Source organism: Acomys minous (assembly GCF_964271855.1).
Source record: "Acomys minous genome assembly, chromosome: 13".
Classification (NCBI taxonomy): domain Eukaryota; kingdom Metazoa; phylum Chordata; class Mammalia; order Rodentia; family Muridae; genus Acomys; species Acomys minous.
The window spans coordinates 42,540,661-42,567,911 of record NC_140495.1 but is presented as its reverse complement, the minus strand read 5'-3'; the positions used below and the strand labels follow the sequence as shown (position 1 = coordinate 42,567,911).

The window sequence follows — 27,251 nt, the reverse complement described above, 5'->3', positions numbered from 1 at the left end:
GTCAAAGATGAAACGGTGTTTGGTACCATCTGTGATAAGAATAAGGGTCGGGGGTTGAACCTGGTGCCATCTCTGTGCTTCTGTGACTAGTGACCCTATGCAAAGATGCATGAAGGATGCCCTCTTCAGAACTGATGAGGCCAGGTTTCCATCCGTTTCCCCTCCATTAGGAACAGGTTAAACTCGAAGGTGGTCAGTTGAAAGAATAGGTTAGGTTGGCAGTGGTGGCACACGCCTGTGATTCTCGCACTCAGGGAGCCGAAGCAGGAGCATCCTGGCTTTGAGAGTAGCATGAGCTGTGTACCAAGTCCCAGACCATATCAGCTGTACAGCGAGAGTCAGAGAACGAAGGGTTAAAGGCACCTGCATCTGCTTGTGTTGAGACACTGCCTTCTTGCTTGGTTTTAAGAGGCAGAGAATCCAGCTCCTGGTTGTCTGAAGTAATAATAATGATTATCTTACTTTGTAAGGAAGAGTAGCCCCTGTCCTTCTGCAGGGGTTCTGTGACATAACCAGGAGCACTGTTCCTTAGTTTCCTCTTTGCCATCCTCCCCTGACGGCTCTGTCCACAGTGTGGCCACCTTCATGATTATGTCATCTCCAGGCTGTACAGCCAGCACAGGAAGGAAGTCATTACACGAGCTTAGCTTTCCACCTAAAGGCTCAGTGCTCACAACTGTTCCACATCTCCATTCCTAAACTGGCCACCACACAGAGCAGGGAGCCACCCAGACTGGCTGGATCCCGAGGAACTCTTTCCTAGGGCCTGGGGTTGTGACTAGATACTGTGGGTGCTCGCAGAGGGAGGATGGGTACTTGTTGAAAATACACAGTACAAAAGGGAAGGTGTTAAACTGAACTTTAAGTAAAAGGGCATGGAAAATTTGTAGGTAAGTACGTATATTCATTGTGTTTATTTTATACACACACACACACACACACACACACACACACACACACACAGTGAGAGAGGACAGAGAACATGTTAACTTACTTTTTCAAAATGGACTGCTAAGGGACCAGAACAAAAGGTGTTAGGAATTTCTTTGTTGGAGTCTTTGGGCCCAGCCACTTCCCTGAAGGACCTCAGAGACCCCTCCCTTCTGAGACTCAGTGGTACTGTCTGCCACCCCTCTGGCATAACTGGTGGGGAGGATATGGAGGCAGCATCTGTTTCTGAAGCCAAAGAAAGCAAGCCATGCCAGACATGCTAGGCGGGATCAGAGTGTCTGCACGGAAGGAGGGCTGGCACGTAGTTCCCCAAAAGGAGTGTGTGTTTTATCGAGCATGTTCCTCTCCCTGTGAGAGCAAGGTAGAAAATGAGGGAAGATGAGCAAGGCAGGCCATTCAGAAGCTGCTGGCTGTTGGCAGCAGGTGCTTGGGTCTCTCCTCTCATTGTCCTGCCTAGGTGAGAGGGAGGGAGTGTGCTGTCCTCTTCTACACAGGCAGCCCCTCCCGCCTGAGTCAGTGTGAGTCACGAGTTCCTGTTAGTGCTCTGAGTATCTTAACTCAGTGTTTCTCGGCTTTGCGACCCCTTTTGGGATGAGGGTCGAATGACCTTTTCACAGGGGTCGCATATCAGATATCCTGCATGTCCAGTATTTACATTACAGTTCATAACAGTAGTAAAATTACAGAAGTAGCAGTGAAAATAATTTTATGGTTGGGGGTCACCACAACATGAAGAGCTGTATTAAGGGGTCACTGCCTTAAATAGTCCCTGTGTGATAATGGCGGAGCCAATAGCATTTCATTTTTACTCATTGGCCCTCTACCGCTGGCCTTCGAGTTGGGCACAGTGTCCCTAACCTGGCTAAAAGGCCCATTGCTTATGCCTGCACATGCTGGGCTCGTGCAGGGTGCTCACAGAGCTCAAGGGATTTCGAGTGCAGACTGCCATCTCCTGTGGTTCACAAGTCCATGTTAATTCAATAAACATAAGTTTGGTGGATGATTTAGCTTTCTCCTCATTTTCTCTCAGATTTTTCAAAAGCATGTTTTTCCTGTTTTACATAGCAAAACCCAAGTAATAAATTACTCTAAACCTGGATCAAAAAGCTTTGCCTTGTTTGATGTGCACTTGTGTGTATTCTGCTTTGTGCAGACTCAATGCGACACGAGTGTCATATGGCTTTGGACGTGGTTTTCCGTATGTGCGCCTTATTAATGAGTAAATATTTTTCTTCTGGTGTCTTTCAGATACAAGAGTTAAAGGATGGTTTCTTCTGGACAATTACATACCTACTTTTGTCTGCTCTGTCATTTATTTACTAATTGTATGGCTGGGACCAAAATACATGAAGAATAGGCAGCCGTTCTCTTGCCGGAGAATTCTAGTGGTGTATAACCTCGGACTCACCTTGCTGTCTCTCTATATGTTCCATGAGGTACGTCAGTGGCTGTGAGGGATTGTTTCCAGCAAGCTGTACTGCTGATGCTGCCCTAATTTGTGTCCCTAAGTGAGGAAAGACACCCAGTTCACTCAGGGAGAGAATGGGGCAGCGAGTCTGTTGATGCATTTTGAATAGGCTTTAAAATTGTTGATCTTTAAAAAACAAAAAAACAAAAAAAACCAGTTGTTTGTACAGTGTCTCCCAGAGTACCTAAAGTAGAAGCCTTTGCCGCAGATTCCTTGGTTACTCATGTGACATGTGACATTCAGAATGAAACATCTTCAAAAGCATTCTTATGCATGCAGAATACAAGCTAGAAAATGAACGACATGTGAAAAGCAGACCTGTGCATATCTTGTTATTAAGTACGTAATGAACACTTGTTTCTTGTGTGGAGGTGGAGGAGGAAGGAAGTAGGTGGCACGTTGGCAAATTCTGTGGCAATTCAGCCTTTATTCTGATCTGGTAACTTGTCAAATCTCAAGTTTTCTTTTTTGTTTTTGTTTTTTAATTTTGCTGTATATACTCATTGTACGTAGTGCTGCATTACATGAGGGGTGCTACGCTACATGAGGGGTGCTGCATTGCATGAGGATGCTCTCACACAGTGTGCACTAGGTTGTATGTAAGCTGATTTTAAAAGCTAAGACACATGAATGTTACAATCCTCGTTTAGGATCTTAACAGTCTGTGTAAGTTCAGGCCCAGTAATTTCTTTTACATGACTAGAATGTTCAAATCTGGTGTTTTGGCTTCAAAAGCAAATATGAGAATCAGCATTTCAGTTCTTTCTATTTTACAAGGAATATTAATAGACCTGATAAAGCCAGGAAGAAAGGGGGAAGGTGTCCTCCACTGCTAAGCAGTTTGTCTGTCTTTGGGAAGGACTCTGTATTTTCCAGTCTCGTGCTAACCTCTTGCTAAATCCTCTTGCACAGAGAAGTCACATCTGCACACAAAGTGGGCGCATCCAGATACTCCTAGTTGGCATTGTTGCAGCCTTACTCCTCTAGGGGGTAGTAGAGAAGGGGAGGGGTAGAGGACGGGTGGGTTGCCGTGGTGACTTCCTGCCCCACACTGTGCAGGGATGGGAGCTAGTAGAAACCACTGTGACTGTTGAAGGTGCAACTGAAAGCTCTGCTTGTCCCCTCATGTGTGTACCCCTCTGCCGTGGTATAGACGGAGCGGCCGGGGTGACAACAGCCCTAGCATTGCTCTTAGCGTTAACACTCAGAGAAACGCTTACAGCCTGTTTACTTTTTTTGGTTTGGTTTTTTGCTTTCTTTTTTTGTCCCATTCTAGACTGAAGGCAGTTTAGCCTCCAGGGTGGAGATTGCGGGCCTGAAGGGGGGGGTCAGCGAATGGGTCCCAGCGCTAGGCACTGCCCTCAGTGCTCAAGGACAGCCCAAAGCAGCCGTCAGGTTCCAGAGAGAACTTGTCTCTCATATAATGGAAAGGTGATAGAGCCATTTCTTTAAGGAAGCCTCTATAGACTTTCTATTCTGTGTGTGTGTGTGTGTGTGTGTGTGTGTGTGTGTGTGTGTGTGTGTGTGTGTGTGTTTTAATTAATTTAAGGTGACTGAATTTTAGAGCACCTAGGTACTTGTTTGCCTTGGATGCTTCATGTTTCACATGCCCCAATGACGTAGCTATGATATCACTTAACTTTGTATTACAGCTCTCTCAGAAGTAAAAGAAAATTGCTGTTTAAACTGACGGTTTGTGTATCTGGTTAGGGGCTTCTGGACAGCATGTAATCCAAAGCACAGATACCCCTCTGGCAGCATGGTACAATGGTGGAGTGCTTTGAAATCTGCAGAGGGAAAGCCTACCCTTCACTCCTCAGCTTTCAGGATATACAGGGCAACACAGCAGAAAGCAGTTACTTATATTAAATCAGGTTTGTACATGTATTCAGATCACGTACGCCTGAGTGAGAAGCCCCCGTCACGCCAGTGCGACTGTCACATCTGGTTGTTGTTTCTGTTCATCAGTGACGTGACTGTAGTCTGCTTCTTGTCAGGCTTGGGATTTCAGTTCGGTTCCAGGTTTTTTTCTGGAACTAGCATTTATATTCCCTTGACTAACAAGGCATGTAGGGCAGCCATGAGCCTCAGCAGGCAGACTGAGGACATCGTGAGGCTTGGGGAGCAGTGTCAGGTACACTAGCCTCTAGCTACCTTCCTGCTTATGTACATATTTGAGGCTGTAAAGAATTTTTAAAGCAAGTATGTAGTCCTTTGTATTTTTGTTTGTTAATTACAAACCTGCCTTGACAAGTTCTGGGTCAGTACAAGGAAAAGCAATAGGCACTTAAAAGAAATGTGAAAGTCTTATTAAAAGGAGAGTAATAAAGAAATGAAAGAGGAGCCACAGAAACAGTAAAAGAGGTGGAGTAAAAATAACTAAATCAATTTTGAAAGTGAAACTCAAGTTCAAGATGTAGAAGGAATATAGGTGTATTTATAGTTCATGCATTTGGTAGGGGAAAAAGTTAAAAGAGGAGAAGAGGTTGTGCTTTTAGTTACTGATTGACCCTATGCAAAAGTCAGAGGTCCCTGACTTTTAAGTGTATTTGAGGTTTGGAACGGACTAGTTTGAAAGTACTAGGTGCTTCAGGCTTCTCTCAGTGATGTAGGCGCTGTCTGGCATCCCAGACAGGGGTGAGGATGTGAGTGAGATTCCAAGTTGTAAAAGAGAACCCATTTGCCTTAGCACCTCAGCATCGTGAAACTGCTGTTACAGAAGCACAGCATCCATGTGCCACCTGCCCTCTGAGAGTGAGTCTCACCAGCGCAGTGCTGCTGTTGGTCAGACTGTCCATGTCACCTCTGAGAGTGAGTCTCACCAGCGCAGTGCTGCTGTTGGTCAGACTGCCCATGTCACCCTCTGAGAGTGTGTCTCACCAGCGCAGAGAGTGTGTCTCACCAGCGCAGTGCTGCTGTCAGACTGCCCACGTCACCCTCTGAGAGTGAGTCTCACCAGTGCAGTGCTGCTGTTGGTCAGACTGCCCACGTCACCCTCTTGAGAGTGAGTCTCACCAGCGCAGTGCTGCTGTCAGACTGCCCACGTCACCCTCTGAGAGTGAGTCTCACAAGCGCAGTGCTGCTGTTGGTCAGACTGCCCACGTCACCCTCTTGAGAGTGAGTCTCACCAGCGCAGTGCTGCTGTTGGTCAGACTGCCCACGTCACCCTCTTGAGAGTGAGTCTCACCAGCGCAGGGCTGCTGTCAGACTGCCCACGTCACCCTCTGAGAGTGAGTCTTACCAGCGCAGTGCTGCTGTCGCTCAGACTGCCCACGTCAGTCTTCTTGGTGAGAACCCAGTGATCGGGGACGGTACATTCTGAACATCAGCTTGCTTGTTTGAATTAGGAGCCACCTAGGCCCTTGGTCCTCGGGCATTAGCGACTCGTACTTTTGGGTTTGTTTACAGACAGGATCATCTGAAGGAAGCCCCATCCTGACTGAGGGTGCCAATAACCCTGACCTGGATAAAAAGTAGGGAAGGAGCCGGGCGTGGTGGCGCACGCCTTTAATCCCAGAACTCAAGGAGGCAGAGGCAGGCGGATTGCTGTGAGTTCGAGGCCAGCCTGGTCTACAAAGTGAGTCCAGGACAGCCAGGGCTTCACAGAGAGACCCTGACTTAAACAAAACAAAACAAAAAAGTAGGGCAAGGAAAGGCCAGACATTCATGATGATGACTTCCTGTCCCTGCTTCCAGAGGGAAGCAACCCTCTCAGACCACCAGGAGGGAATGCATCCTCTGAGCTGGAATGAACTCCCTGGAGTTGATTTTTATAAGGTAAAAAGAACCAATACAAACCCATGCCTTCAAGACAGAGTGACTTTCCCGTCTTTCTGCATCTCCCTGTCAGCCGAGCAGCAAGCTATCAGACTTCTGATCCTTTGCTACAATGTCACACAAGGTGTCCCTCTCGGGCAGCTGCTCTGCTCTGACGTGGAGCTGTTTTGATGTGTCCGCTCTTTTCCTTCCCACTGTGCTCTGACCTCTGAGGCCCTGTACAGAGAGCATCTAATTGTGTGGTTTCATGTAGTCCAAAAAGGGGCGTGTTCGCCTTGCTTAGTCTGCGCTTCGCACACTGAGCTGGACCCCGGCACAGCTGTCTGAGAGCAGGGTGGGTGCTTTACAGCGCCTGTGCTCGCCCCAAGCATTCTGCTCTTTAGGGGCTACACTGGGCTCCTCCAGGCTGTCCTGCCCAGCATTGTCTAACCCCACCAACGCCAGCTGTTTGATTTTTTTCCCCTCCCTTCCCCCTTGCCTCTTCTGTATCTCTGTCCCCGTCGCCACCCAGTGCAGACCCGCAGACCACTATAGTGAAGAGGGTCCCTCTGCATCTTTTCATTGTTATTTTGGCTGTTTTGTTTACACCACAAAGTCTGTCCAGTATAGGGATAGGAAAAAGGCAAACACCAGAACCATATTTTTATACTATTTAATAATCAGATATAAATCATAGATTATAAATGGTTACTTTTTATGTTTTCTTCTCTAGTAGTTGTGTTTAGAACTGTGCCATGGAAAAAGTGACCGAATTATCTTTTAAACATCCAGAACATTTAAAATTTTATATAAAAATATATTCCCAAGAAGAACCTCTCTCCTCCAGAACAGGCCTTACATATGTCCACTGCTATGCCCGCCTTTCCCATGGGCCCTTGGGGTCTGCACTCAGGTCCTCAAGTTTATGCAGCAAGCATTCCACCATCTAAGCCATCTCCTCATCTCCTGAACCAGCTTTTAAAGGAACTGATGCTGCAGCTGGGCATGGTGGCACATGCCTGTAGGAGCAAGAGGATAAGTTCATAGTCATCCTTGGTTACACACCAGGTGTGAGGCCAGCCCTCCGAGACACACGAAACCCTGTCTCAAAACGAAACCTTAAAGAAAAAAAAAAAATGCCCTACAGCGACAGCTCTTCTGAGGTAATGATTTTAGCCTATGCTAATTCTTTTTCACCTTAAAACAAAAGTGTTGGCTGAATGTTCCAGGTGAGCATCCCATACTGACATTGCTCAGGTTATATAAGATGAGTGCCCCCCCCCCCCAGCATCTAAAAGATTGTGGAAGAACTTGAATACTTCTGAAGAACTAAGGGGGGGGGGGGGAGAGAGAGAGAGAGAATGAGAGAGAGAGAGAGAGAGAGAGAGAGAGAGAGAGAGAGAGAGAGAGAGAAGCTTACCTTTCCTGCCTTCCTGGTTGGCACTGATGGTGGTAGAGCTGGCTATGCATTGCGCCCCGTGTGTTCACCCTGAGAGGCGCCTGCCTTTGTGCAGGCTGCCAGGAGCTCATACTGCTGTGTCTTTGAATTGTGCTTTGAAGATGGAAGGTACCATATTTGATTGATTGGTTTTGTACTGGAGCCTCCTGTCCTCTGAAATTGGGGGGCTGCTAAGCACCTCCCGAGGCACCTCTGGCCTCTCTGCCTTGCTTGGGGCTCTGATGTGGCCCGGGAGCAGTTGCTTGGGAACTCTTATATTACAAGCTGCTTTTCTTTTGGTTCACGCTCTCCTAAAATGAGAGCATTATTATGGGATGCCAGGGTTTGGAGAAAGTGTTTTGTTTTCCAGAATACTTTGAAGAGGCTCTCTGCTCTTTGCCTTCTTGTTAAGGAGGGTGCAAAGAAGTCAACTCTGCTGGAGAGACCAATATTTGTAAGAAAGCTCTGCTAGCTGTGCCAGCCTGGGTCAGACATTGTGTGTCAGCCTGTGTCCAGACATTGTCACCTGCGGAGTTCACACCGTGAAGTCATCACCTCTCCCCCATGTGAAAAAGTTTGAATATTTTAATTAAGTTCATGGTTTATGTCAGTGCCCGTTCATAGCTATCCTGGGGTGTATGATTGTAGGTTGGGTATTCCTGGCTCATTGCCCAAAATAGGTGGCATTTTGTTCCCTTATACCCAAAGTTTCTTGCTCAGAAAAACTCTCCTGAGGGATCATAAGGAATAGTTACTTGCCCTTCCGTGTATCTGGCCTCCTGCGAGGATTGCACACAGTGGAGAGAGGAAGGAGGGTGGAGCAACACAGTCCAAGCACCTCCTCCCTACTGCTTACACACAGCCGGAAGGAGGGAGGGCCTTTGCCAGAGGAAGCCTTGGGCCTGATTCTGCAGACTCGTCATAGTCTACTGAAGTAATGAAGAGTATCTTTTTTTCCTTCCTTCCTTCTTTTCTTTTCTTTCTTTTTTTATTTTTCCCTTAGATAAGGCCCCTCTGTGTAGACCTGGCTGGCCTGAAACAGAGATCCTCCTGCCTCAGCCTTCCAGCACATGTTATGTACCTCCCTGCCCCACCTTACAAGTTGTTGGTTTTAGCCAGGTTTTATAAAGCAAGGCTAACGTAGGTTGGCTGGAGAGTTTTAACCTATGCAAAGGGAACAGGGGCTCCTGTTTCCACCCTCGCTGTAGATTTTCTGTATTAGAATTAGACATCCCACACCTTTGACTGGAATCATATCAGATGCACGTGGTACCTGCCGAGTGCTGTGCAGTGGACTTCCTCATGCAGTGCTGTGTGTCAGTACGCCTGTCCTCTCTGCAGAGGAAGTGTGAACAGTAAAAAGACCTTCCGCATAGGAGGGCAAGAGCTGTGCTTAAGGATTCCAGGCATACCTGCCTCAGGTGAGCCTGTTTGCTCTGTGCTGAAGGTTTGTCAAGTGTGCGGGAGCAGTGCTTATGACTTAAACAAGGGAGGTGCCTTCAAGGAAACAAAACAAAACAAAACAAAACACTTCTGAAGGGTGTGGGTGTGAGAGTTTCTTTACTGGCTTCCTCGTGATCTGGACTTGAGATTGCTGATGGAAAGCCACCTACCTATGTGACTCCATTCAAAACAGCAGCGCCTAAAGTGGCCTGCTGTACCGGAGAGGAGAGGGGTGCTTTTGACTTCGGAATAGCTTATGCTTGGTATAAATCAGACGTCTATCAAGGAGATAGATAAGTACAGTAGAGGTCTAATTTCCCCAGCATCCTTCACGGAGAGTCTTACCAAGAACTTAGGACCAGGCATGGAAGGCAGGGAGCCTAGAAGTGCCGTGCGGCCCGTGCTTGGGCTCACCGGAACGTCTCTGTTCCCTCACTTAACGTGCTCCGTTCCACCAGATAGAGAAACATGCAGCCAGCAAGTCTGTGAAACGCCTTAATGGCTCTTAGGAACGCTCCTCAGCTGTGCGCCCCTTGTATTCAAGCACTGAAAGTCTGTTTTCATCGCCTTTCACTCAACCTCTGCTGTGCAAATGATGTCCACTAAACCTTCCCACCTCTTGTCACCAAAGCCAGCCAGCCCTTCTGACATCTCAGGGTTCTAGGGTAGCAGTGGTCAGGCCGTGAGGATGGAGCTTTTCCCGTCAGACTCAAATAGTTCAGATGACCTTGTTTCCTAAGAGGCTTTGGTAGCATTCCAGAAAGAACTACGCAGAAGGCAGTGCTCCGCTGTTGGCTACAAGTCAGTTCTCACCACTAAAGATCATTCACTGTGCAGCTGCTGCGTCACCCAGACCTCACTGTGTTGCTCACCTATATTTTCTTAAGGTGAAAAGATGCATAAAACCTCCATTGGCTGTTGACTAGTCTCCTAAGCAGAGAAGGAAGCATCCTGCTGTGTTTTAATTATAGCTCTTCACACGCTGCCGCCCTAATTAAGGTTTGCTTTACTCCAAGGAAGGAGAAAGCACATAGGGGTTTACAGTGGTACTGCCCCTGTCTTGGCTACTTGGGGAAAGCTACATAAATAATCCTCTTTGCTGTCCTTGGACCAGTTAGTGGTACAGGGAGTGTGAGGATAGAAGCAAGCTGTTTGTTGTGGCCTGCTTTTTCACTCTGGAGCAGGAGTAGGCAGCAGGCCTTTCTCTCCACCTCACCGTGTCCATCCTCCCAGGCCCTCTTGTCCCAGAGAGTCTGCCGTCATGCAGCATCATGACCAGAGCAGCTTGTTGGAGAAAAACTGGACCTAAGCCCTGAAGAGAAGCAGCAGCTACAGGGCTTTGTAGCAGCGTCTTCTCCAGTGTGCTCTCTGTAACGCTGGGGGTGCCAGCCTTTGCATTGAGAGTTATCATCATGGTGTGTGTGTGTGTGTGTGTGTGTGTGTGTGTGTTCCATCCCCCACCCCGCTAACAGACATCCTATTTTCCTCACAGTAGCAAAAGGTGTGGAAGCCTTCAGTTTGGGCCCATTTGTGGAGACTCGGAGACCCAGACAAATGAATGCTAAGCTGAGTTCTGAGTTTGGGGTGTTAAATTATTACAGCCTGTCTGACATTTTCCACACCCCCTATGATGTTTGATAAATGGTTTTCTTCTTATGAACAGAAGGTCAGAAGCCTGCCATATAATGTAAGCCTCTTCAAAATACTTTGGTTGGTTGGTTGGTTTGTTTTTCTTCATCTGCAAAGCAAAAATGAACTGGAATTCTTTCTCAAATTAGGCCTGGAGTCTGTGTCCTGCAACTGTAACCTGATGGCTAGAGTTAGGGCAGTTCTCAACCTGTGGGTCGAGACCCCCCACAGAGGTCACATATCAGGCATTCTACACATCAGATGGTTCATTATGGTTCATAACAGTACCAAAATGACAGTTATGACATAGCAATGAGATAATCTTATGGTCAAGGGTCCCCACCACGTGAGGAAGTGTGTCAAAGGGCTGCAGCACTAGGAAGGCTGAGGACCACTGGTTTAGAAGGGGTGGAGCATGATGCTTTGAATTTCCTCCGTCAGTCATTTCATAGAGTTGATTTGCCCTCTCTCATACACAAGACTTCATGCCAAGTCTGTTGATGCATGGGTCAACGTCTCCCCCTGAGTTTATAAACAAGCATGAGACCTGTTAACAAGTGCTGATCAAATTAAGAGAACCCACAGAAGGTCGGGCTTACAGGAAGGAGGCTTCAGGCTGCAGTGCTGGGGGTGGGGGGGGCAGTCATGGAGAACACAGAATCTTAGCTGAACCCCAAAAGATAGATGTTTGAGATGTGGAGACCTAGGGTACCCAGAGACAGGATCCTAGTTGATAAGAATAAAATGGTCATTGTGAACATTTATTATGCTCATATTATGAGCCATATTGGGTGAGATAAACAGGGTACATTTCATATCACCAACTTCTCCAGACAACCTTTCTGAAGCGGTTCCATGTCTGTGCCACTTGAGTTGTGGGGCCTGAGGCTTAACGGGATGGAGATGCTAAAGCCAGTGCCCCTGTCTCAGCGGAGGCCTTAAGGTGAATGCAGCCCTTTGGCCTCGGTGGCTAAGGAAATGTGTATCTGGAGAAAGCGGGGAGGATACGTGATGTGTGGGTATAGAAGTTAGGGGAGGCTTGGAGGCTCATTTTAGAACGTGAAGTCTTTAGCACTGCACCTGGGATTTGGCAAAAGAAAATCCTTAAAGGGTTTTTTGTTGTTGTTGTTGTTGTTGTTGGTTTTTGTTTGTTTGTTTGGTTTTTGGTTTTTGGTTTTTGGTTTTTCGAGACAGGGTTTCTCTGTGTAGCCTTGGCTGTCCTAGATTCACTTTGTGGTCCACGCTGGCCTCGAACTCACAGCGATCCGCCTGCCTCTGCCTCCCGAGTGCTGGTATTAAAGGCGTGCACCACCATGCCCGGCTCTTAAAGGGTTTTAAATGTGGAATTTAGTATGTCGAGAGACACACTGGCCCCAGTAAAAATGGTTAGTGACAGTCCCAGGGGAGAGAATGCTGCCACAAGGACCTAGAATGGGAGAGGTATGCTGGGCTCAGGCCAAGAGCATGGCCACCAGATGTGCAGCTTCTGGTGTCTGTCACCAGTTGATGCAGACAAAGCCCGCCACCCAGTGCCTGGTCTTGAGCCCTATCCTCCAAAGGTAGTGTTTTACATAGAGGTTTTCTGCTTCTGTCCCAGGCCAAAGGAAAGGGCAAGTAGGATTTTAAATAAGTTTGCTTATAAAAGGAAGTTCCCACCCATATGAAAAAGAGGCACATGTCAGGAGGGGCCTGCTGTGCAGGTAACAAGAGCCTTCCTTGTTAAGAGTCACCTGCAGGATTATAAGGGGTGGACGTTTGCCTTCTTTCCTACACAGCAGCCCCACCCCTGCACAAGGGTCTAGGATTACAGTCTTATTAAGTGGTGATCATCCAACCCAGGTACCAAGAGAGGAGCTATGAAAAACAATGATGACGTTCCTTGTTTGCTTGATTTTTATTTTACTTTATTTTTATTTATTTATTTTGAGACAGAGTCTCACTATGTACCTTGGCTGGTGTGGAACTTGTTATATAGATCAGGCTGTTGACAAACTCACAGAGAGATCTGCCTGCCTCTGTCTCTCAAAGGAAATTAGAAGTGTGTGCCACCATACCCACATGAAAATAACCATATTCGCAAATTTGTTCTTGTACACATTTACTCTGGTGGAAACTGTACTGCATTATCTGTGACATTTTGACAAGAAGCATTTCCTTCTCGTATCTCAGGAGACACTTTGCATTTCTGTCCTGGGATGGAGGAAGGACAGTGAACAGTGCACTCGAATGTTCACAGCACTCTCCAGTCAGGTCTCCTAAGGACCCCAAGCCTGGGCCTCCTCACCGCACTTCCTGCTCCTCTATTCACTCTGGTTTTGTATCTTGAGCTTCAGAGTTCTGATAGGTCTGTGAGCAAAGGACTTAACTGGCCTTGAAAGAGGACATAAGGCCAAAAACGAAACGTGCCTGGATGGTACCGCAAGGTACCAGTCTAGAAAAAATAGCATTGTGTATGGTCTGTTAGGAAGTCTAGCATAGAAACTATGAAAACTTGGACAGAAAAACCACTGAAGATAATTTAGTCCACTCTCACTTTTGGCAGTAAAAACCCGTGGGATCCCATGGCCTACCCCCTTCCCCGCCCCCATCAAACCTTCCCAAGCACAGCGCTCCTCATCCAATGGCATTCCAGATTCCTGCGCTGTTCTTTGGCCATAAAATGAATGTTTCCATGTAGAGAAAGTAACAGGATAGAAGGAAAACAGTGGAAAGGAAGTTAAAAGAAACATCAGATGCTAAACTCTGTATTCATGCAAGTGTACCATTCCTGGAATTTATTTCTGCTAGATTGGATGAAAATGTGACGGTGTGTCTTCCAATCCTTGTCCAAACATGCCGCTTCACTGTAGGGCATCTGTGCTGTTCACCAGGCCGAGTAATTGTCCAGAGACAATGGGAGACCAACCTGAGCCTCCAGGTCCTGCCTCCCAGGTATCCTCACCCCCCACCCCCCACCACCCCACCACCCCACTTCCACCCCCCACCCCCCACCTCTGACACTTCTTTACTGAGGTCCATATCGGGAAGCCACTGGTCTACAGTCTGGGCTGCACCCTGTGTTCTCCTGAGAACTTCCTAAGAGGCCCCTTGAGGTCTTGTTTCATGGTCAGGGTGAGGCCAGGCAGGCATTAGTAATTCTCTAAAAGCTCCCAGGGTGATTGTGTTGTGCAGCTACGACAGAACCCACAGCCGCCGTGCCCAAATTTCATCTAATCAAAATCATCTGATTAAACACTGGCCAGCTGGGAAAATCACAGCGCTCAAGAGGTTGAGGCAGGAGGATCAGGATTTCAACCTGCTCATAAACTTCAGGGTCACAAGATCTAGGGAAGGGCCTAAGCCTAATTAACAAGTTGGTGTCAGCCCTGCTGGGTAGGGGACAATATTTTGAAGTAACATCATTAGATTCTCTTGTGAATGTGGACTCTGAGTGCCAGCCTTGGCGATGTACCACAGGGTTTTAGAGTCCAAAGGTGTGCGGTAGTTCAAGAATGCATTTCTCAGGGGCCCTGGGTGATGCTGGTGGCCTGGAAGGAGGCACACCGGTGACTGAGTCCGTGTGTGTGTGTGTGTGTGTGTGTGTGTGTGTGTGTGTGTGTGTGTGTGTGTGTGTGTGTGTGTGTTATACTTGGATGGCATGCGACTCAAAGTATACCATCTCAGGCACATCCTGGCATTCTTTGATCAACAGGAACAGTCAAGATTGTTCTAGAATGTAGAAGAAAGCAAACAAGCAGGGAGCTGTGGTTTTCATAGACAAATAGCATCCCGTAGGTGTTAGGAACATGGTGGGCAGTATGGAAATAAAGAGTTAACTTTCTATCCTGACCGGCAGAGTGGGTGCTAAGGTCTGCCCACCATAGGCTCCTCACCTCGCTGTGTGCTGATGAGGAAACAGGCCCTGTCAGCGAGCCAGTGAGAACTGCAGCTTGCAGCCCAGGTCTGGGGTCCTTTCTGTGACACCCAGTTTCTGCAGATGGCTAGTGTGAGTCTAGAGGTCGGCCCAGCAACAGGAAGTGACAAGGAATAGGAAGTGCTGTTAGAGCTACAGATCCCTGGGCCCCCGTGCCCTGGCTAGTCCATGACTGGCTCGCTCCGATGGCTGCAAACTCTGCCCTCAGGCTGGAGGAGCCCGGGCTTAGGGAAAGTGGCATGAGGAGACAGGATGACATCTTCAAGTTGGATGGGTCTGGGCATGCGGAAGCAGCAGGCAAAGCGGGTTCTGAAGGCAGCAGCCCAGGAGCGAGCGGCTTCAAGCTCCTCTTGAGCCCTCCAGTGTGAGGACCTGTGTGCATGAAGGCGCAGTGTTCATCCAGACTTTTCTCCTCACAGTGGCCTGTGACCATTTTACTTTGAGCGAACTTGAAGTTAATCTTCATATACTCCAGACAATTCATATAAACTTCGGTCTTTATGAACAGAGTTCTGATGTAGCAACTAACTCTTCTCCTCTTTTTCAGTTGGTGACAGGTGTGTGGGAAGGCAAATACAACTTCTTCTGCCAGGGAACACGCAGTGCAGGAGAATCAGATATGAAGGTATTGTTTCAGGGGGGTGTGGGGGTGGGGGTGGGGGTGTCTGTTGTGTATTTGTGTTTTTGATAAAGAACTTAGACAAAAAGTGTAAACAAAAAGACAGTAGCCTCACCATCATGATCAGTCCTGTTGACATCTTGAAAACAGAAAGAAGTGCTGGGTGTGGTATGAAAATTTGAACATGAAAAACATCAATAAAATGTGAAAGAAGAGGGGGCTGGAGAGATGGCTCAGTGGTTAAGAGAACTGACTGTTCTTCCAGAGGTCATGAGTTCAATTCCCAGCAACCACATGGTGGCTCACAACCATCTATAATGTGATCTGATACCCTTCTCTAGCCTGCAGATGTACATGCAGGTAGAGCTCTGTATACATAATAAATAATAGATCTTTCTTTAAAAATGTGAAAGAAGAAACCCCTGTGAGCAGTTGACAGGGGACATTGTGTCTAGCAGGTTTTCGTAGAAGATCATTTGGATATAAAATCACTCTTGTAAGTGCCCTCTGAGTGGTGATAGTAAAGGTAAAATCCAACTTAAACTCTGAGAAATGAGGATTTTTTTTTTTAACAGAAGGCTGACAGCCAAAGCTCAGTGTGGTCAATGTTTCCTTTGGGCATATTGGTTGGACCAGGACCAGGTACTGGATGTGCTGGTCCAATCCCTCCATGAGTCCTACTACCTCACTCCCATCCCTCCAGCCCCAAGCACCCTTCTCCCTTCCAGCAGCTCTGCAGAGCACATAAAGGTACTGCTGGCCCGAAGCTTCCCAGGATTTTTACAATATGATTTAGTTTTGCTTTGAGACCGGGTCTTTTTCCCCCTTTGGTTTTTCAAGACAGGCTTTCTGTGTGGAGCCTTGGAGCCTTGGCTGTCCTGGACTCACTTTGTAGACCAGGCTGGCCTTGAACTCACAGTGCTCTGCCTGCCTCTGCCTCCCTGAGTGGACAGTGTCTTTTGTAGCCTCAACTTCTACGTAGCTGAAGATGCTCCAGAACTCGAGATCCTCTGCCTTCTACCACCAGGTCCCAGAATTGCAGATGCACATCTTGCTGTTCTTGTTAGACCATGCAAGAGTGTAGGGGCCCTTGGAGGACGTTTCCTGCTGTCATTTCAATCCTCCCAGTGTAGTATGTTCATTGACTAAAGGCGCTCCCGGCGGCTGGAGTTCAGTCACTGGAAGGCACCAGGGGACAAGGCGTGGGCCTCTCCAGCTCTGTGTTGACTGCAGCGTGTCACAGGTGACTTTCCAGAAAAGCACTGGACATAAACCGCGAACTCTTTGCCCTTAGATCATCCGTGTCCTGTGGTGGTACTACTTCTCCAAACTCATAGAATTTATGGACACCTTCTTCTTCATCCTTCGCAAGAATAACCACCAGATCACCGTCCTGCATGTCTACCACCATGCTACCATGCTAAACATCTGGTGGTTTGTGATGAACTGGGTTCCCTGCGGCCACTGTAAGTAATGGGTGTTTGGGGAGCATGTGACATAGACTGGAGACTTAGGCCTCAGGAAAGGTGTTCCCTCTGTAAATCTTATGGCTAAGCTTTTGAATTTGTGTTTAGGTTGTTGTTGTTGTTGTTGTTGTTGTTGTTGTTGTTATTATTATTATTATTATTATTATTATTTTAGTTAGCGTACACTGTAAAGGGTTTCATTGTGACTTTTTTTCCTATCATACTTTTTTCTCATTTGTCCCTTCTCTCACCACCTTGTCATGTCCCTTTCACCCCTTACTAATGTCCTTCCTTCTTTCTGCTTTCATGTCACTTACATTAGACACAATAATCCTAAGCAGAAAGAACAATGCTAAAGACATCACGAGGCTGGATCCCAAATTACACCACAGAGCCATAGGAACAAGAACAGTATGGTACAGGCCCAAGAGGGAACGTGTAGGCTAAAGGAGCAGAGTAGAAGACCAGAAAGTAAATCAATACTCAGTTCATTAAAGGAAACACAAATGTCCAATAAGTACTTGAAAAAGGTGTTCAGCCTTCTTTAGCTGTCCTGAAAATGTAAGTTAAACTGCTTTGAGACCTCGTCTCTTTTTAGTCACGTGGATACCATGAAGAAACAAACCGCACTGGGGGTGCTCAGTGGCAGAGCACTTGACCAGCTGATGAAGTCATAGATCCAAAATGCTGGCAGGGATATGTACTATAAACTGATGGGGCTGCTGTGGAAGGCAGTACGGAGGTTCCTCAAAAACTGAAATTAAAACTACTTAGACCTTGCTATATTGACCTTGGGTAAATAGCCAATGTCTCCAAGTCAGCGTACCACAGGGATGCAAGCACATTCGGGGTTATTGCTGTTCTTGTCACAATAGCCAACAGATGGAACCAGCCTGGATGGCCACACACAGAGGAAAGTACACAACACACAGTGAAATTTTATGCAGATCTAAATCATGGCATTTGCAAGAAAATGGATGCAGCTGGTCATTGTGTTAAGTGAAATGAGCCAGGCTTACATACTGCATATTGTATCTCATAGGTGAGCCTAAATATAAAATTGTATATGTGCATGATACTTATATGTAGGTTGCAAAACTAGAAAACATCATGAGAGAGGAAGAAGAGATCTTAAGGGAGGTAGGAAATAGTGGGGGTAAGGGGGTGTACGTAAGAGCAGAGGGGACTGGTTACTGAGGGAGGACAGGAGAGGGCTTCCTGGGGAAGGGGAGCAAATGGTCACAAAGCACAATGACAGGACTGCACGAAGCTGTCACGATGAAACCTGTTACACTGTGTGCTAATTTAAAAGTTACAATAAATAACACAAGCCTCTTCAACAGATAGTTTTGGAAAAACTAGATATCCACATGTAAAACACTGAAAGAAAACACAGATTTCTCACTCTGGAAAAAAAAAATCAATTCTAAGTAGGTCAGAGGCTTTGAAACCAATGGCTTCAAGACACAGGCTTAGGCAGGGACTTCTGGAAGAGGGCCTGGGTTGCTTTTAATGATAGTTTGTGTGGCCTGAACTCACAGAACCTTTCTCTGGCTGTCGGTGCCCTACGCTGATTGAGTAAGATGAAGGGCCTGCCAGCCTGCGGCACATTAACAAGTGGAGAGTGGACAGGCAGGTGAAGGTGCTTGCTGCCAAGCCTGATGCCTGAGTCCATCCCTAGAAGCCATGTGTTGGAAGGAGAGCACCAGCTCTCACAGTCATCGTTCTGTCTGGTGTGGAAGGCGCGTGCCGTGCCGGGGAGGAAGGCATTCTTGGCTACCCCGTCCATGCTGACAGTGTGGCCACCAGGGTGGCTTTTACAACACACACTAACATTCGCTGCTTTTGAGAGGTCGAGTGTAGTTGGGTTCTACTCTGGATTCCAGCGTCCTCTCAGCCACGAGTTTTCTCATCCTAACATTGAAGAGTTTGCCTGGGAATCTTTGTGTCTGCTCACGGATTCGCCCTGCTCCCAGCAGAGTTGACTGTCTCTGCCCACCAAGATTCAGAGCTCCGTCAGGTTTATAAGTAGAAAAGATTTTCTCAATACAGTGCCTTTGGGCTTGGGGGAGAAGCAAAACCCTAGAAGAGTGGGTTGAGCTCCAACACCCTCGAACTGGTGTGTTTTCCTCATCACCTGTGGATGGGCTAGCCCAGATTCCAGTAGGGGCAGCCCTCCACCTGATTACATTTGGAGAGTATTTTCCATTTCAAGATAGCTCATAGAACAGCTAGCCCCATCCGGCCCCTGGAAAACTAGAAAGTGTGCATGCCCTGTAGCAAGGCCACTAGGAACTCCTCCTAATATAACCCTGAATGCCTGAGAAGCTAATGGCTCTGCTCTGCTTCATTATTTGCTGTTGAGGATGCAAGTATTAAAAAAAAGAAAAAAAAAGAAAAAAAAAGATTCTACTGGAAATTGAAAGTCATGAGTCTTTTATCCCTAAAGAACTGACTCTAGAGTGACCTATTTTCACCACGTGGGAGAAGGAGCCTCCCTGCCAGTCTCCCAGGCACACCTGCAGGTGCCAGGTCTAGTTGACCCCTGGGTTTAAGCTGTCCCGGTGGCTGCTGCCTGCCGTGCCCACGCAAGTGGAAACTGACTTTCCATGACACGTCCATGTAGCGCTTAGGGCGGCAGTTGTCCTCCTCTGTTGAGAAGAATTTCTCTAGCTCCGCAATTGTCTCGTGTTTCCTCCACCTGTCATTCACAAAGCTCTAACGCATCTTCCTGATGCCTTTGTTCCCGCAGCTTATTTTGGTGCGACCCTCAACAGCTTCATCCACGTCCTCATGTACTCGTACTATGGTCTGTCCTCTGTCCCTTCCATGCGTCCTTACCTCTGGTGGAAAAAGTACATCACTCAGGGGCAGCTGGTGAGTAACCTGGTCACTGTGCCTGGAGCTTGTTCCCTGCCGGATACGTTCTAGGCCTTACTGTTGTTGAATGGAATCCAGTTGATCCGGTTAAACCCCTCATGGCACATCCAGGAATGCTCTTGTCTCTCCTAGATGGAGAAACTGCTCTGGACTGGGGGTGCCTCAAGTCCTAGGCTCCCAACTCCCTGATGGGCTTTGTCCTTACTTTGTGTCTATAAGCACACAGTGCGCACACATGTAACTGTGTGTGCTTTCTCATTTCCAACATGAAGACAAAAACTGCTTTGTGTGCTCCCAGGAGATTCAGGTAGACCTTTCCGAGTGCTAAGCCCAGAGCCTTTGTAGCTGACAGCGAGTCTATTGGCTGAGATGGGTACCAGGTGACTACTGAGCCGGGAGCAGAGCTCTTGGTGAAAATGACCTCCGCTGAGGCAGGCCAGCAGCTGTCTGGTCTTGATGATCTTATTCACCACTTTCTTAAGCCTTGCCCAGTTGTCGGTAGCTTATAGGTGTGCATTCCTTCCCCTCAGGAAATCTTGCTGAGCTACTTAGTAATGCCACTGCTGATAAACACTGGCCTATTCTGTGCTGTATGTCAAGCCCTCCTGTTACCTAAGTGATTCCTGCATGAGTTGTCTCAAATACTTCCTGCATTTTATAGGTGAACACATTGAAGCAGGAGGCTGAGGGCACAGGCACTAAGCTCTGCAGTCATGTTCATTTGTCCCAAATGAATCTAATTTAGATCCCCTGAATCAATCTTGATTTTTTTTTTCTTTTCAAATTTTAAAAATAACATTCTGAGAAGTTGGAGCTCCCTCTGGGTCTGGTGTTTCATTGTCACCTCTGCCAGCTACACTGCGCTCCTTGTTAATCTTTTTCTCACCTGTGAGGGAGAATAATTGTTCTTTAGCCTTCTCTGATACGGAGGAGAAAGGATGCGGAAATGGATTTACTATAGCTATAGCTCCGGCAGACAGGATGCAGAAGAACACCGTAGGCATAGACTACCTGCTGGGCCGCGTGCCATCTGCTGAGTTCTTAGCTTGGAGGACCAGCGGGGGGGGGGGGGGGGGGGCGGGGAAGAGATGGCAGAAGCTGCTGGGTCCTCGGGAGCCTGATGGTGCTCGCGTAGCCAGGTTGCCATAACACCTTTGCAGTGCACCTGTCTGCAGGCGTACCTGCTTGCCACGGAAGTCATCTGTGGACCTAGCATTTTGCCAAAGAAGAGTTTAACTGTTCGTGACAGCTTTCACCACACCAGAGTCAACGCAGATACTGAGTAGGAAGCCAGCCAATCAGTCAGACCATGCATCACAGGTGACATCACTGGCCCCTTTAAATACCACCTCACTCCTCTCTTGTTTCTCGCTGATGACTCCTAGAATTTTGGAGAAAGGAGGTTTAAGTAGGGGAGGAGCGTAAAGAAGACACATCCATACAGAGGTTAGAATAAAGTGTGGTTCAGAAACTTGGGGGGAGGGGTGGACACTGAAGCACAGTCCCCTGGGTGGAACCCCTCCTATGGGCCGCCACTGCTCAGCCCTGCCCTGTCTCCTCCAGGCGCAGTTTGTGCTGACAATCATCCAGACGAGCTGCGGAGTCATCTGGCCTTGCTCCTTCCCCCTCGGGTGGTTGTATTTCCAGATCGGATACATGATTTCCCTGATTGCTCTCTTCACAAACTTCTACATTCAGGTAAGTGTCATCCTTCACCGGCACCCGCCCAGCCTTCATCCTTTCACTCTGTAGGGCTGTGTGGACCACGGCTGGATGCTGGCACTGTGCTCTGAAGGGGCCCCTGTAGGGATGAAGAGACCACGGGCTCTGCTCTAGATACAGGGCCTGCGTCTTGGGATCAGGTGGGAAACCATGCCACGTGTAGCAGGGCGCTTTTTTTCCTTCCCTCTGGCCTCGTGCAGGGAAATCTAAAGGTGGTTTTCAGTCAAACTCTCAGCCCCACTGCCCTGCTTGTCACAGCTAAGTGCAGTTCCCATCGCTGCCCTCTGACGGGATTGAAACCTACCTTTTTGTCCCACTCTTCTTAGATTCCCACTGGTCAAGGTTGGGCCTTGAGTTTGGTCCCCTGATGTGATAGAGACATTTGCCTGTCTCCAGCAGCACCTGACCACTGGACTGACACTGATGAGCCTCCTGCTTATGCGGGCATCATCAAGACGCTTTCATCCCCACTAGCCTGGTCAAGGAGCAAGGGCAAAGGCCAGTAGTGTGGAACAGCCCCCTGGAAGCTCAGCCACTGTTTATTTTCTGTGTCCCCATGTGATTTGTGGACTCATGTTTTCCTGGGCCATGACGATGGGACATTTTTCTAGTTCCTCCATCAGCGTAGTACCAGTACATGAGGTCTGAAATAGTTGCTCTATTTAAAGATAAGCATTGGCCCATGTGTTAGAGGAGCTAATGTCCACTGGAGAGGCCAGTTTGGTCATATAGCCCGTCACTCCACCGTCCACATCCTGAAGAAGACACAAACTCCGTGTACTCTTATGAATGTCTATTTGTGGCCTAGGAGTCAGAGGAGATAGGAGCAAAGCCTCCAGAAACCTGGAAGAGTGACTGAAACAGGAAGCGGTTATTTGAGCGCAGGAGTTACCTGGTGAGCTCTGTCATACAGGGAAAGCAGGCCTAGTTAGATGCAGACCAGCACCGCTCATCTGGCTGGCAGGCACTTATCTGCCTTGTACCTTGCAGACTTACAACAAGAAAGGGGCCTCTCGGAGGAAAGAGCACCTGAAGGGCCACCAGAACGGGTCTACGGCTGCTGTCAACGGGCACACCAACAGCTTCCCTTCCCTGGACAGCAGCGTGAAGGCAAGGAAGCAGAGGAAGGATTGACACGGCAGAGCCGAACCCTCCAGACCACGGCGTGTGATTGTAAGCACAGTATAGGTTGTGCCCGACGCTCGTAACAGCTGCTGTCACTAGTCTGGCCTACTGTAGTGTGATTTATGTAGAACCTTTTTTCATCAGTTCAAAACCCCTAGAATATGTACACAGATTATACAAGTAGGCATAGGATTTTCTCACATTTCTGGGCTCTCATCGACCCCTGCGCTAGACTGTGGAAAGGGAATGTTATTGTAGTATATGACACTGCTGTTGCCTTATTAGCTATAACACGATAGGTGCTGAATTGTGGTTCACAATTTAAAACACTGTAATCCAAACTTTTCTTTTTAACTTGTAGACCATGCATGTGATTGTAAATGTAAATTTGTACAATGTTGTTAACAGTAGAAAAACACACATGCCTTAAGACTTAAAAAGCAGGGCCCAAAGCTTATTAGTTTAATTAGGGTATGTTTCCATTTTGTATTCATTTGTAATAGCTCTGTTTGGAAAAAATCAAATATGTGATTTATGAAACTGGTGTGTGATATGTAACTTCAAACGACTTGGAGATGCAAACTCTGACAGCACCTTCGGTTTTATAATGCTGGCTTTTAATAAGCAGGCTCAAGTCTAATGGAACAGTCAGCTTAACTTTTTAACAGATCTTATTTTTTTATTTTGAGTGCCACTATTAATGTGTTAAAAGAGGGGGGAAAGGGTCCAAAGCAGTCTTGAGACACTTACATATCTACTCTTAGTCCCCCAGAGTCTGGGGCGCCTGTAGGGTGAGTAGGCCATTTTTCATTTCTGAAGTGCTTAGTGTTTTTATACAAGAGACAAAAAGTCCACTCCACTTCCCACCACTTGGAGAGAGGAGAAAGACCTTTTAGGAAAGGCGATTAGGCATTTGCCACGTGTCAGTCACACAGACCAGCAATGGGGAACTGGTTGCCTGGGTCCAAAAATTTTTTTAATTTCTGTAGTGCTATTTTGACAAATACTTCCTTTTAAAATGTGCCTAATTTACCAAGAGGCCAGGAAGCACCTTAAGCATTTTGAGGTAAAATTAAAGAGGTTGCTGGAACACGAAGGAACCGGGCATTTGGAGAGTGACCGCTTTTATTCAATGTAAATCTTGGCAGCATCTGTAATTTTTTTCTGCTTAGTGTCTAGAGATTGGTTTAAAGCGCTTGTTTAAAAGTAACAGATTGCTTATCCTAAAGTTGTGTCTCGTGCACTTGAGGCATTGGTCATATAAGCGGGGACTCCTATATGTGTCATTTTTAAAGTGTTGAAAGTTTAGCCTTTGAATACCTTCTGCATTGAAAAAAAAATTCATTGAACCACTCACGATGCATCTTAGAAGATGATTGACAATGTATAAACTAATTGTGGGTTTGATATTTATGTAAATACCAGTTTACCATGCTTTAATTTTGCACATACATATTATAAGGAGCCAATTGGTCCTAATTAGTCTTGTGGGTTTTCTGTTTGGAAGGAGTTGCAGCATCTGTTTACATTTTACCTTATCAAATCTAGAATGTGTATATTTGTGTGTGTCTTCATCCTAGGTACCAGTTTGCAGGTGTCTTTATGTATTTCAGTACAAAAACTATAGCATTCAATAGTGTGCTGTCAAAGTGTGCTTAGCTCATCTCGGTATACCCACACTGTTAAATAATGTCTAAACATTAATCATTAAAACATTTTTGATTACCGGTTTCATGTTTTCTATTATTTGATGTGCTGCCAGTTCTGAAAGACTGGAGGATGGCCACCTCACCTTGTAGGTGCTTAGGGAGTGGGTGTGTGAGTAACACAGCATGGAAAATGGTTGTACGAGTCAGGGTTATAGTGTACAGGAACAGAACTTACAGGATGAATCTTTAAAGCGGATTGATGAGAGCGGCTTGTAGGTTGTGGTCCAGCTAGTCCAATGATGGTTGTCTGCAAACAGAAGCTCCAAGAACCCAGTAGTTTTCTGGTCCACAAGGCTGGGTGTCTCTGCCGCTCTTGAGTATATAGTAGAGTCTTGAAGCAGTGGGATCTAATGCCAGGGAAAGCATGGACAGAGAGGGGGGAGGGAGGGAGGGAGAGAGAGGAGAGGGAGGGAGGGAGAGGAGAAGCGAGAGAAGAGAGAGCAAAGAGAAGAACTTCTGTGTCCTTTACAGAGGCTGCCAACAGAAGGCGTGGCCTGGATTAGAGGTGGGTCTTCCTACCTCACACATCCGGATTAGAAGTGCTTCTTCCCACTTGAAATGATTAAGGAGAAAAAAAAAAAAAACAACAACCAAGGACCTGGAACGGACTGGACCCAGGCTCCCTACAAAGATGATCCGATGGAGCTCAGGATTCATGTGGGTCCTCTAATAAGGGGAGCGGGGCTCTCTCTGACATGGACTCTCTTGCCAGCTTTTCAATTACAACCCCCACCCCAATGGGAATGCCTTGCCAGGCCACGGGGGAAGGGGACGCGCTCAGTCCTGATAAGACTTGATGAGCTGGGATGGATGGGAAGGGGGTTCCCCTTTTCTGAGGAATGGAGAGGAGGGGTTGAGGGAGGGGGGTAGACCTGGGAGGTAAGGGGATGCAACTACGATCAGAATGTAAAGTGAATGAATGAATCAATCAATAAATAAACTATTTTTTTTTTAAATCCTTTACTGATAGGCCCTGCCATTTGGGTTTTGTTAATTCCACGCATAGTCAAGTTGATGACCAGGAATTGCCCTCACAGTGGTGCTGTCATCTCCCATGACAAAGGACCCTATTGGATAAAGCATGGTGTCTTCCAACCCTAGCTCCTCCTTCCGCACCCCAGCTCGTGGTTTCAGCTCTGAACACACTCCTTGATCCATCCATCCTCCCTTCCTCCCTCCCTTCCTCCTTCCTAGCATCCCACTGTCTCCTTCACCTTCGGGCTGTTAGGATTACTTTTCTCATTGTAGACATAAAGCCTGCATGTTCTTCTGTGAACAGCAAGATAGAAACCATTTCAGTCCACGTGGAAGCTACTCAACTGAGCCACTGTAGAGGACAAAACACCCGCCGGCACGTAAGTGAACAGCTGTGGCCGTCATGAAACTGTACAAAACAGAAGACCTATGCTGTGAATTGTTGAGCCTGCTGGAGAACAATGTGTTCCTTCCTCCATCCCAAAATGTCATCACTTTCCTAACAACAACAACAAAAAAAATTCCAAGTCCTGCCCCTCCCAGCTGCCCCAGGCTTTTATCTTCCATCCATGTCTACAGTGAGATGGATAATCTAACTGCCTCATCTTCTCTTACAGTGAGACTGATGATGGCCTAAATGCCCCATTCTCGTGCTCCTTTACCTCACGGCCGGAAGTAGGGGCTGGAGCTTTTGTATATGTAAATAACACGTTAAAATATCACCTGACAATGGCATGTTAAATGTTAGCAACCAGTTAGTAACCAAGGTTACCAAGGGGATTGCTGGAGATCGGTTAATGGTGATAGACATTTCAAATTAACATTGTTCCCTTAAGAACTAAGGTAAAACGTTAAGACACAGAAATCACAGTAGTAGAAATGAAAATAGCCTAGTGTACTGGCACTCAGGAGGCAGTAGGGAAGATGGTGGCAAAGAAGGTCAGCTTAGAGTTCCATCCAGGCCAACCAGGATCGTGTAGAAAACAGCTTTCATACAAAAGGAAAAGTGAGGAGGAGAAAGAGAAGACAAGAGGAGAGAGGAGAAATGAAAGTAACACATCTCTCTGAAAAGGCTGATTGTTGAGCGGCAATTTAGAGCTCTCCCGAGCTAACAACTGTCCTGGACTGAACTCAGGGCTGGCAGCTCCACCCCGGTGGTGATTGTGGTTTCTTGGTCCTCTGCTGAACTGGTCACTAACACATTTGGAAGGTCAGCCCTGGTGCTTGCAGTCTCCGCTTCATGCAGATTCTGACCCCTGCTGCTGACCTTGACCTCACCAAGACAGCATTCCGTTTCATGTCCTGGTGTCAGCTGTCAGTGTCCCCCCTCCCCTGGGAGGAACAAGTGAAGAGAGCAAGGCCAGGCGTGTGTCCCTTTTCTGTTTCCTGGGTTCTCTTGCCTGTGTAGACATGAGCATCCTCCACAGCAGCCTTTCTACTCACATGGAAGGTGGTGTGGCCTAATCTGAGAAGTACAACTTAGGGGTCACAGGGGCTCTCTTAGCCTATAAGACTTTGATCTACTCCATGCCCCCCCCCCCACTCATTTCTGTCAAGTACTGTTGAGGCCCTGATTGGCTGCTTCAATAACTCTATCTCAAAGGCGTGGCTTTCTTTTGTTGAGTCAGAGTTGAGTGCCTTACAAGTCAAAACGTTCGCAGTCTGCCTCCCCAGTTTTGCCAGATTTTCCTTTTTATTAATTTGAAATTTTTCATACAAGTATAAGGCATTGAACACATTCCCTTGTCTCATCTTTCTGCCCTTCCTTTGTGGTCCCTTTTGTTTCCCCAAGCAGTGTGATTCTACTTTCATGCTGTATTCATGATTTTATTTCTCATCTATGCAAAAATCTAAGAAACAAAGCGGAGGAAAATAATAGAATTTTAGACTTTCTGAGATTAGCTTATTCCACTTAACATAACTCTTTTCAGTTATATCCATTTCCCTAAAAGTGACATGACTTCATTCCTTATGGCCAATTAAAAAAAAAATTGTCCATATGCTACATTTTCAACGCCCAGGTCGCCTTCATAACACATGTATGTGAACGCTGCTGCATGGGACGTACATAGCTCTGTCAAATGTTGACTTGGAATCTTCTGGTTAAACACCCAGGAGTGGTGCAGCTGGGTCTCATGGAAAATCTGCTGTTGGGGG

At 47.1% G+C, this 27,251-nt stretch overlaps 1 protein-coding gene across 2 annotated transcripts in view; it reads left to right on the top strand.

The window, feature by feature from the left end:
* ELOVL5 (ELOVL fatty acid elongase 5) overlaps positions 1-24,140 on the top strand; it is a 66,171-nt gene extending 42,031 nt beyond the window's left edge. Inside the window, exons 3-8 of one of the 2 annotated variants that reach the window (XM_084751903.1) lie at positions 2,200-2,387; positions 15,146-15,223; positions 16,512-16,683; positions 19,436-19,560; positions 21,127-21,261; positions 22,276-24,140. In XM_084751903.1, coding sequence (XP_084608029.1) covers positions 2,200-2,387; positions 15,146-15,223; positions 16,512-16,683; positions 19,436-19,560; positions 21,127-21,261; positions 22,276-22,419 — 842 coding nt within the window. In that variant the 3' untranslated portion in view covers positions 22,420-24,140. The remainder of the gene's footprint in view (positions 1-2,199; positions 2,388-15,145; positions 15,224-16,511; positions 16,684-19,435; positions 19,561-21,126; positions 21,262-22,275) is intronic. The other variant, XM_084751904.1, reaches the window with a different exon arrangement.
* Positions 24,141-27,251: the final 3,111 nt, after the last annotated feature.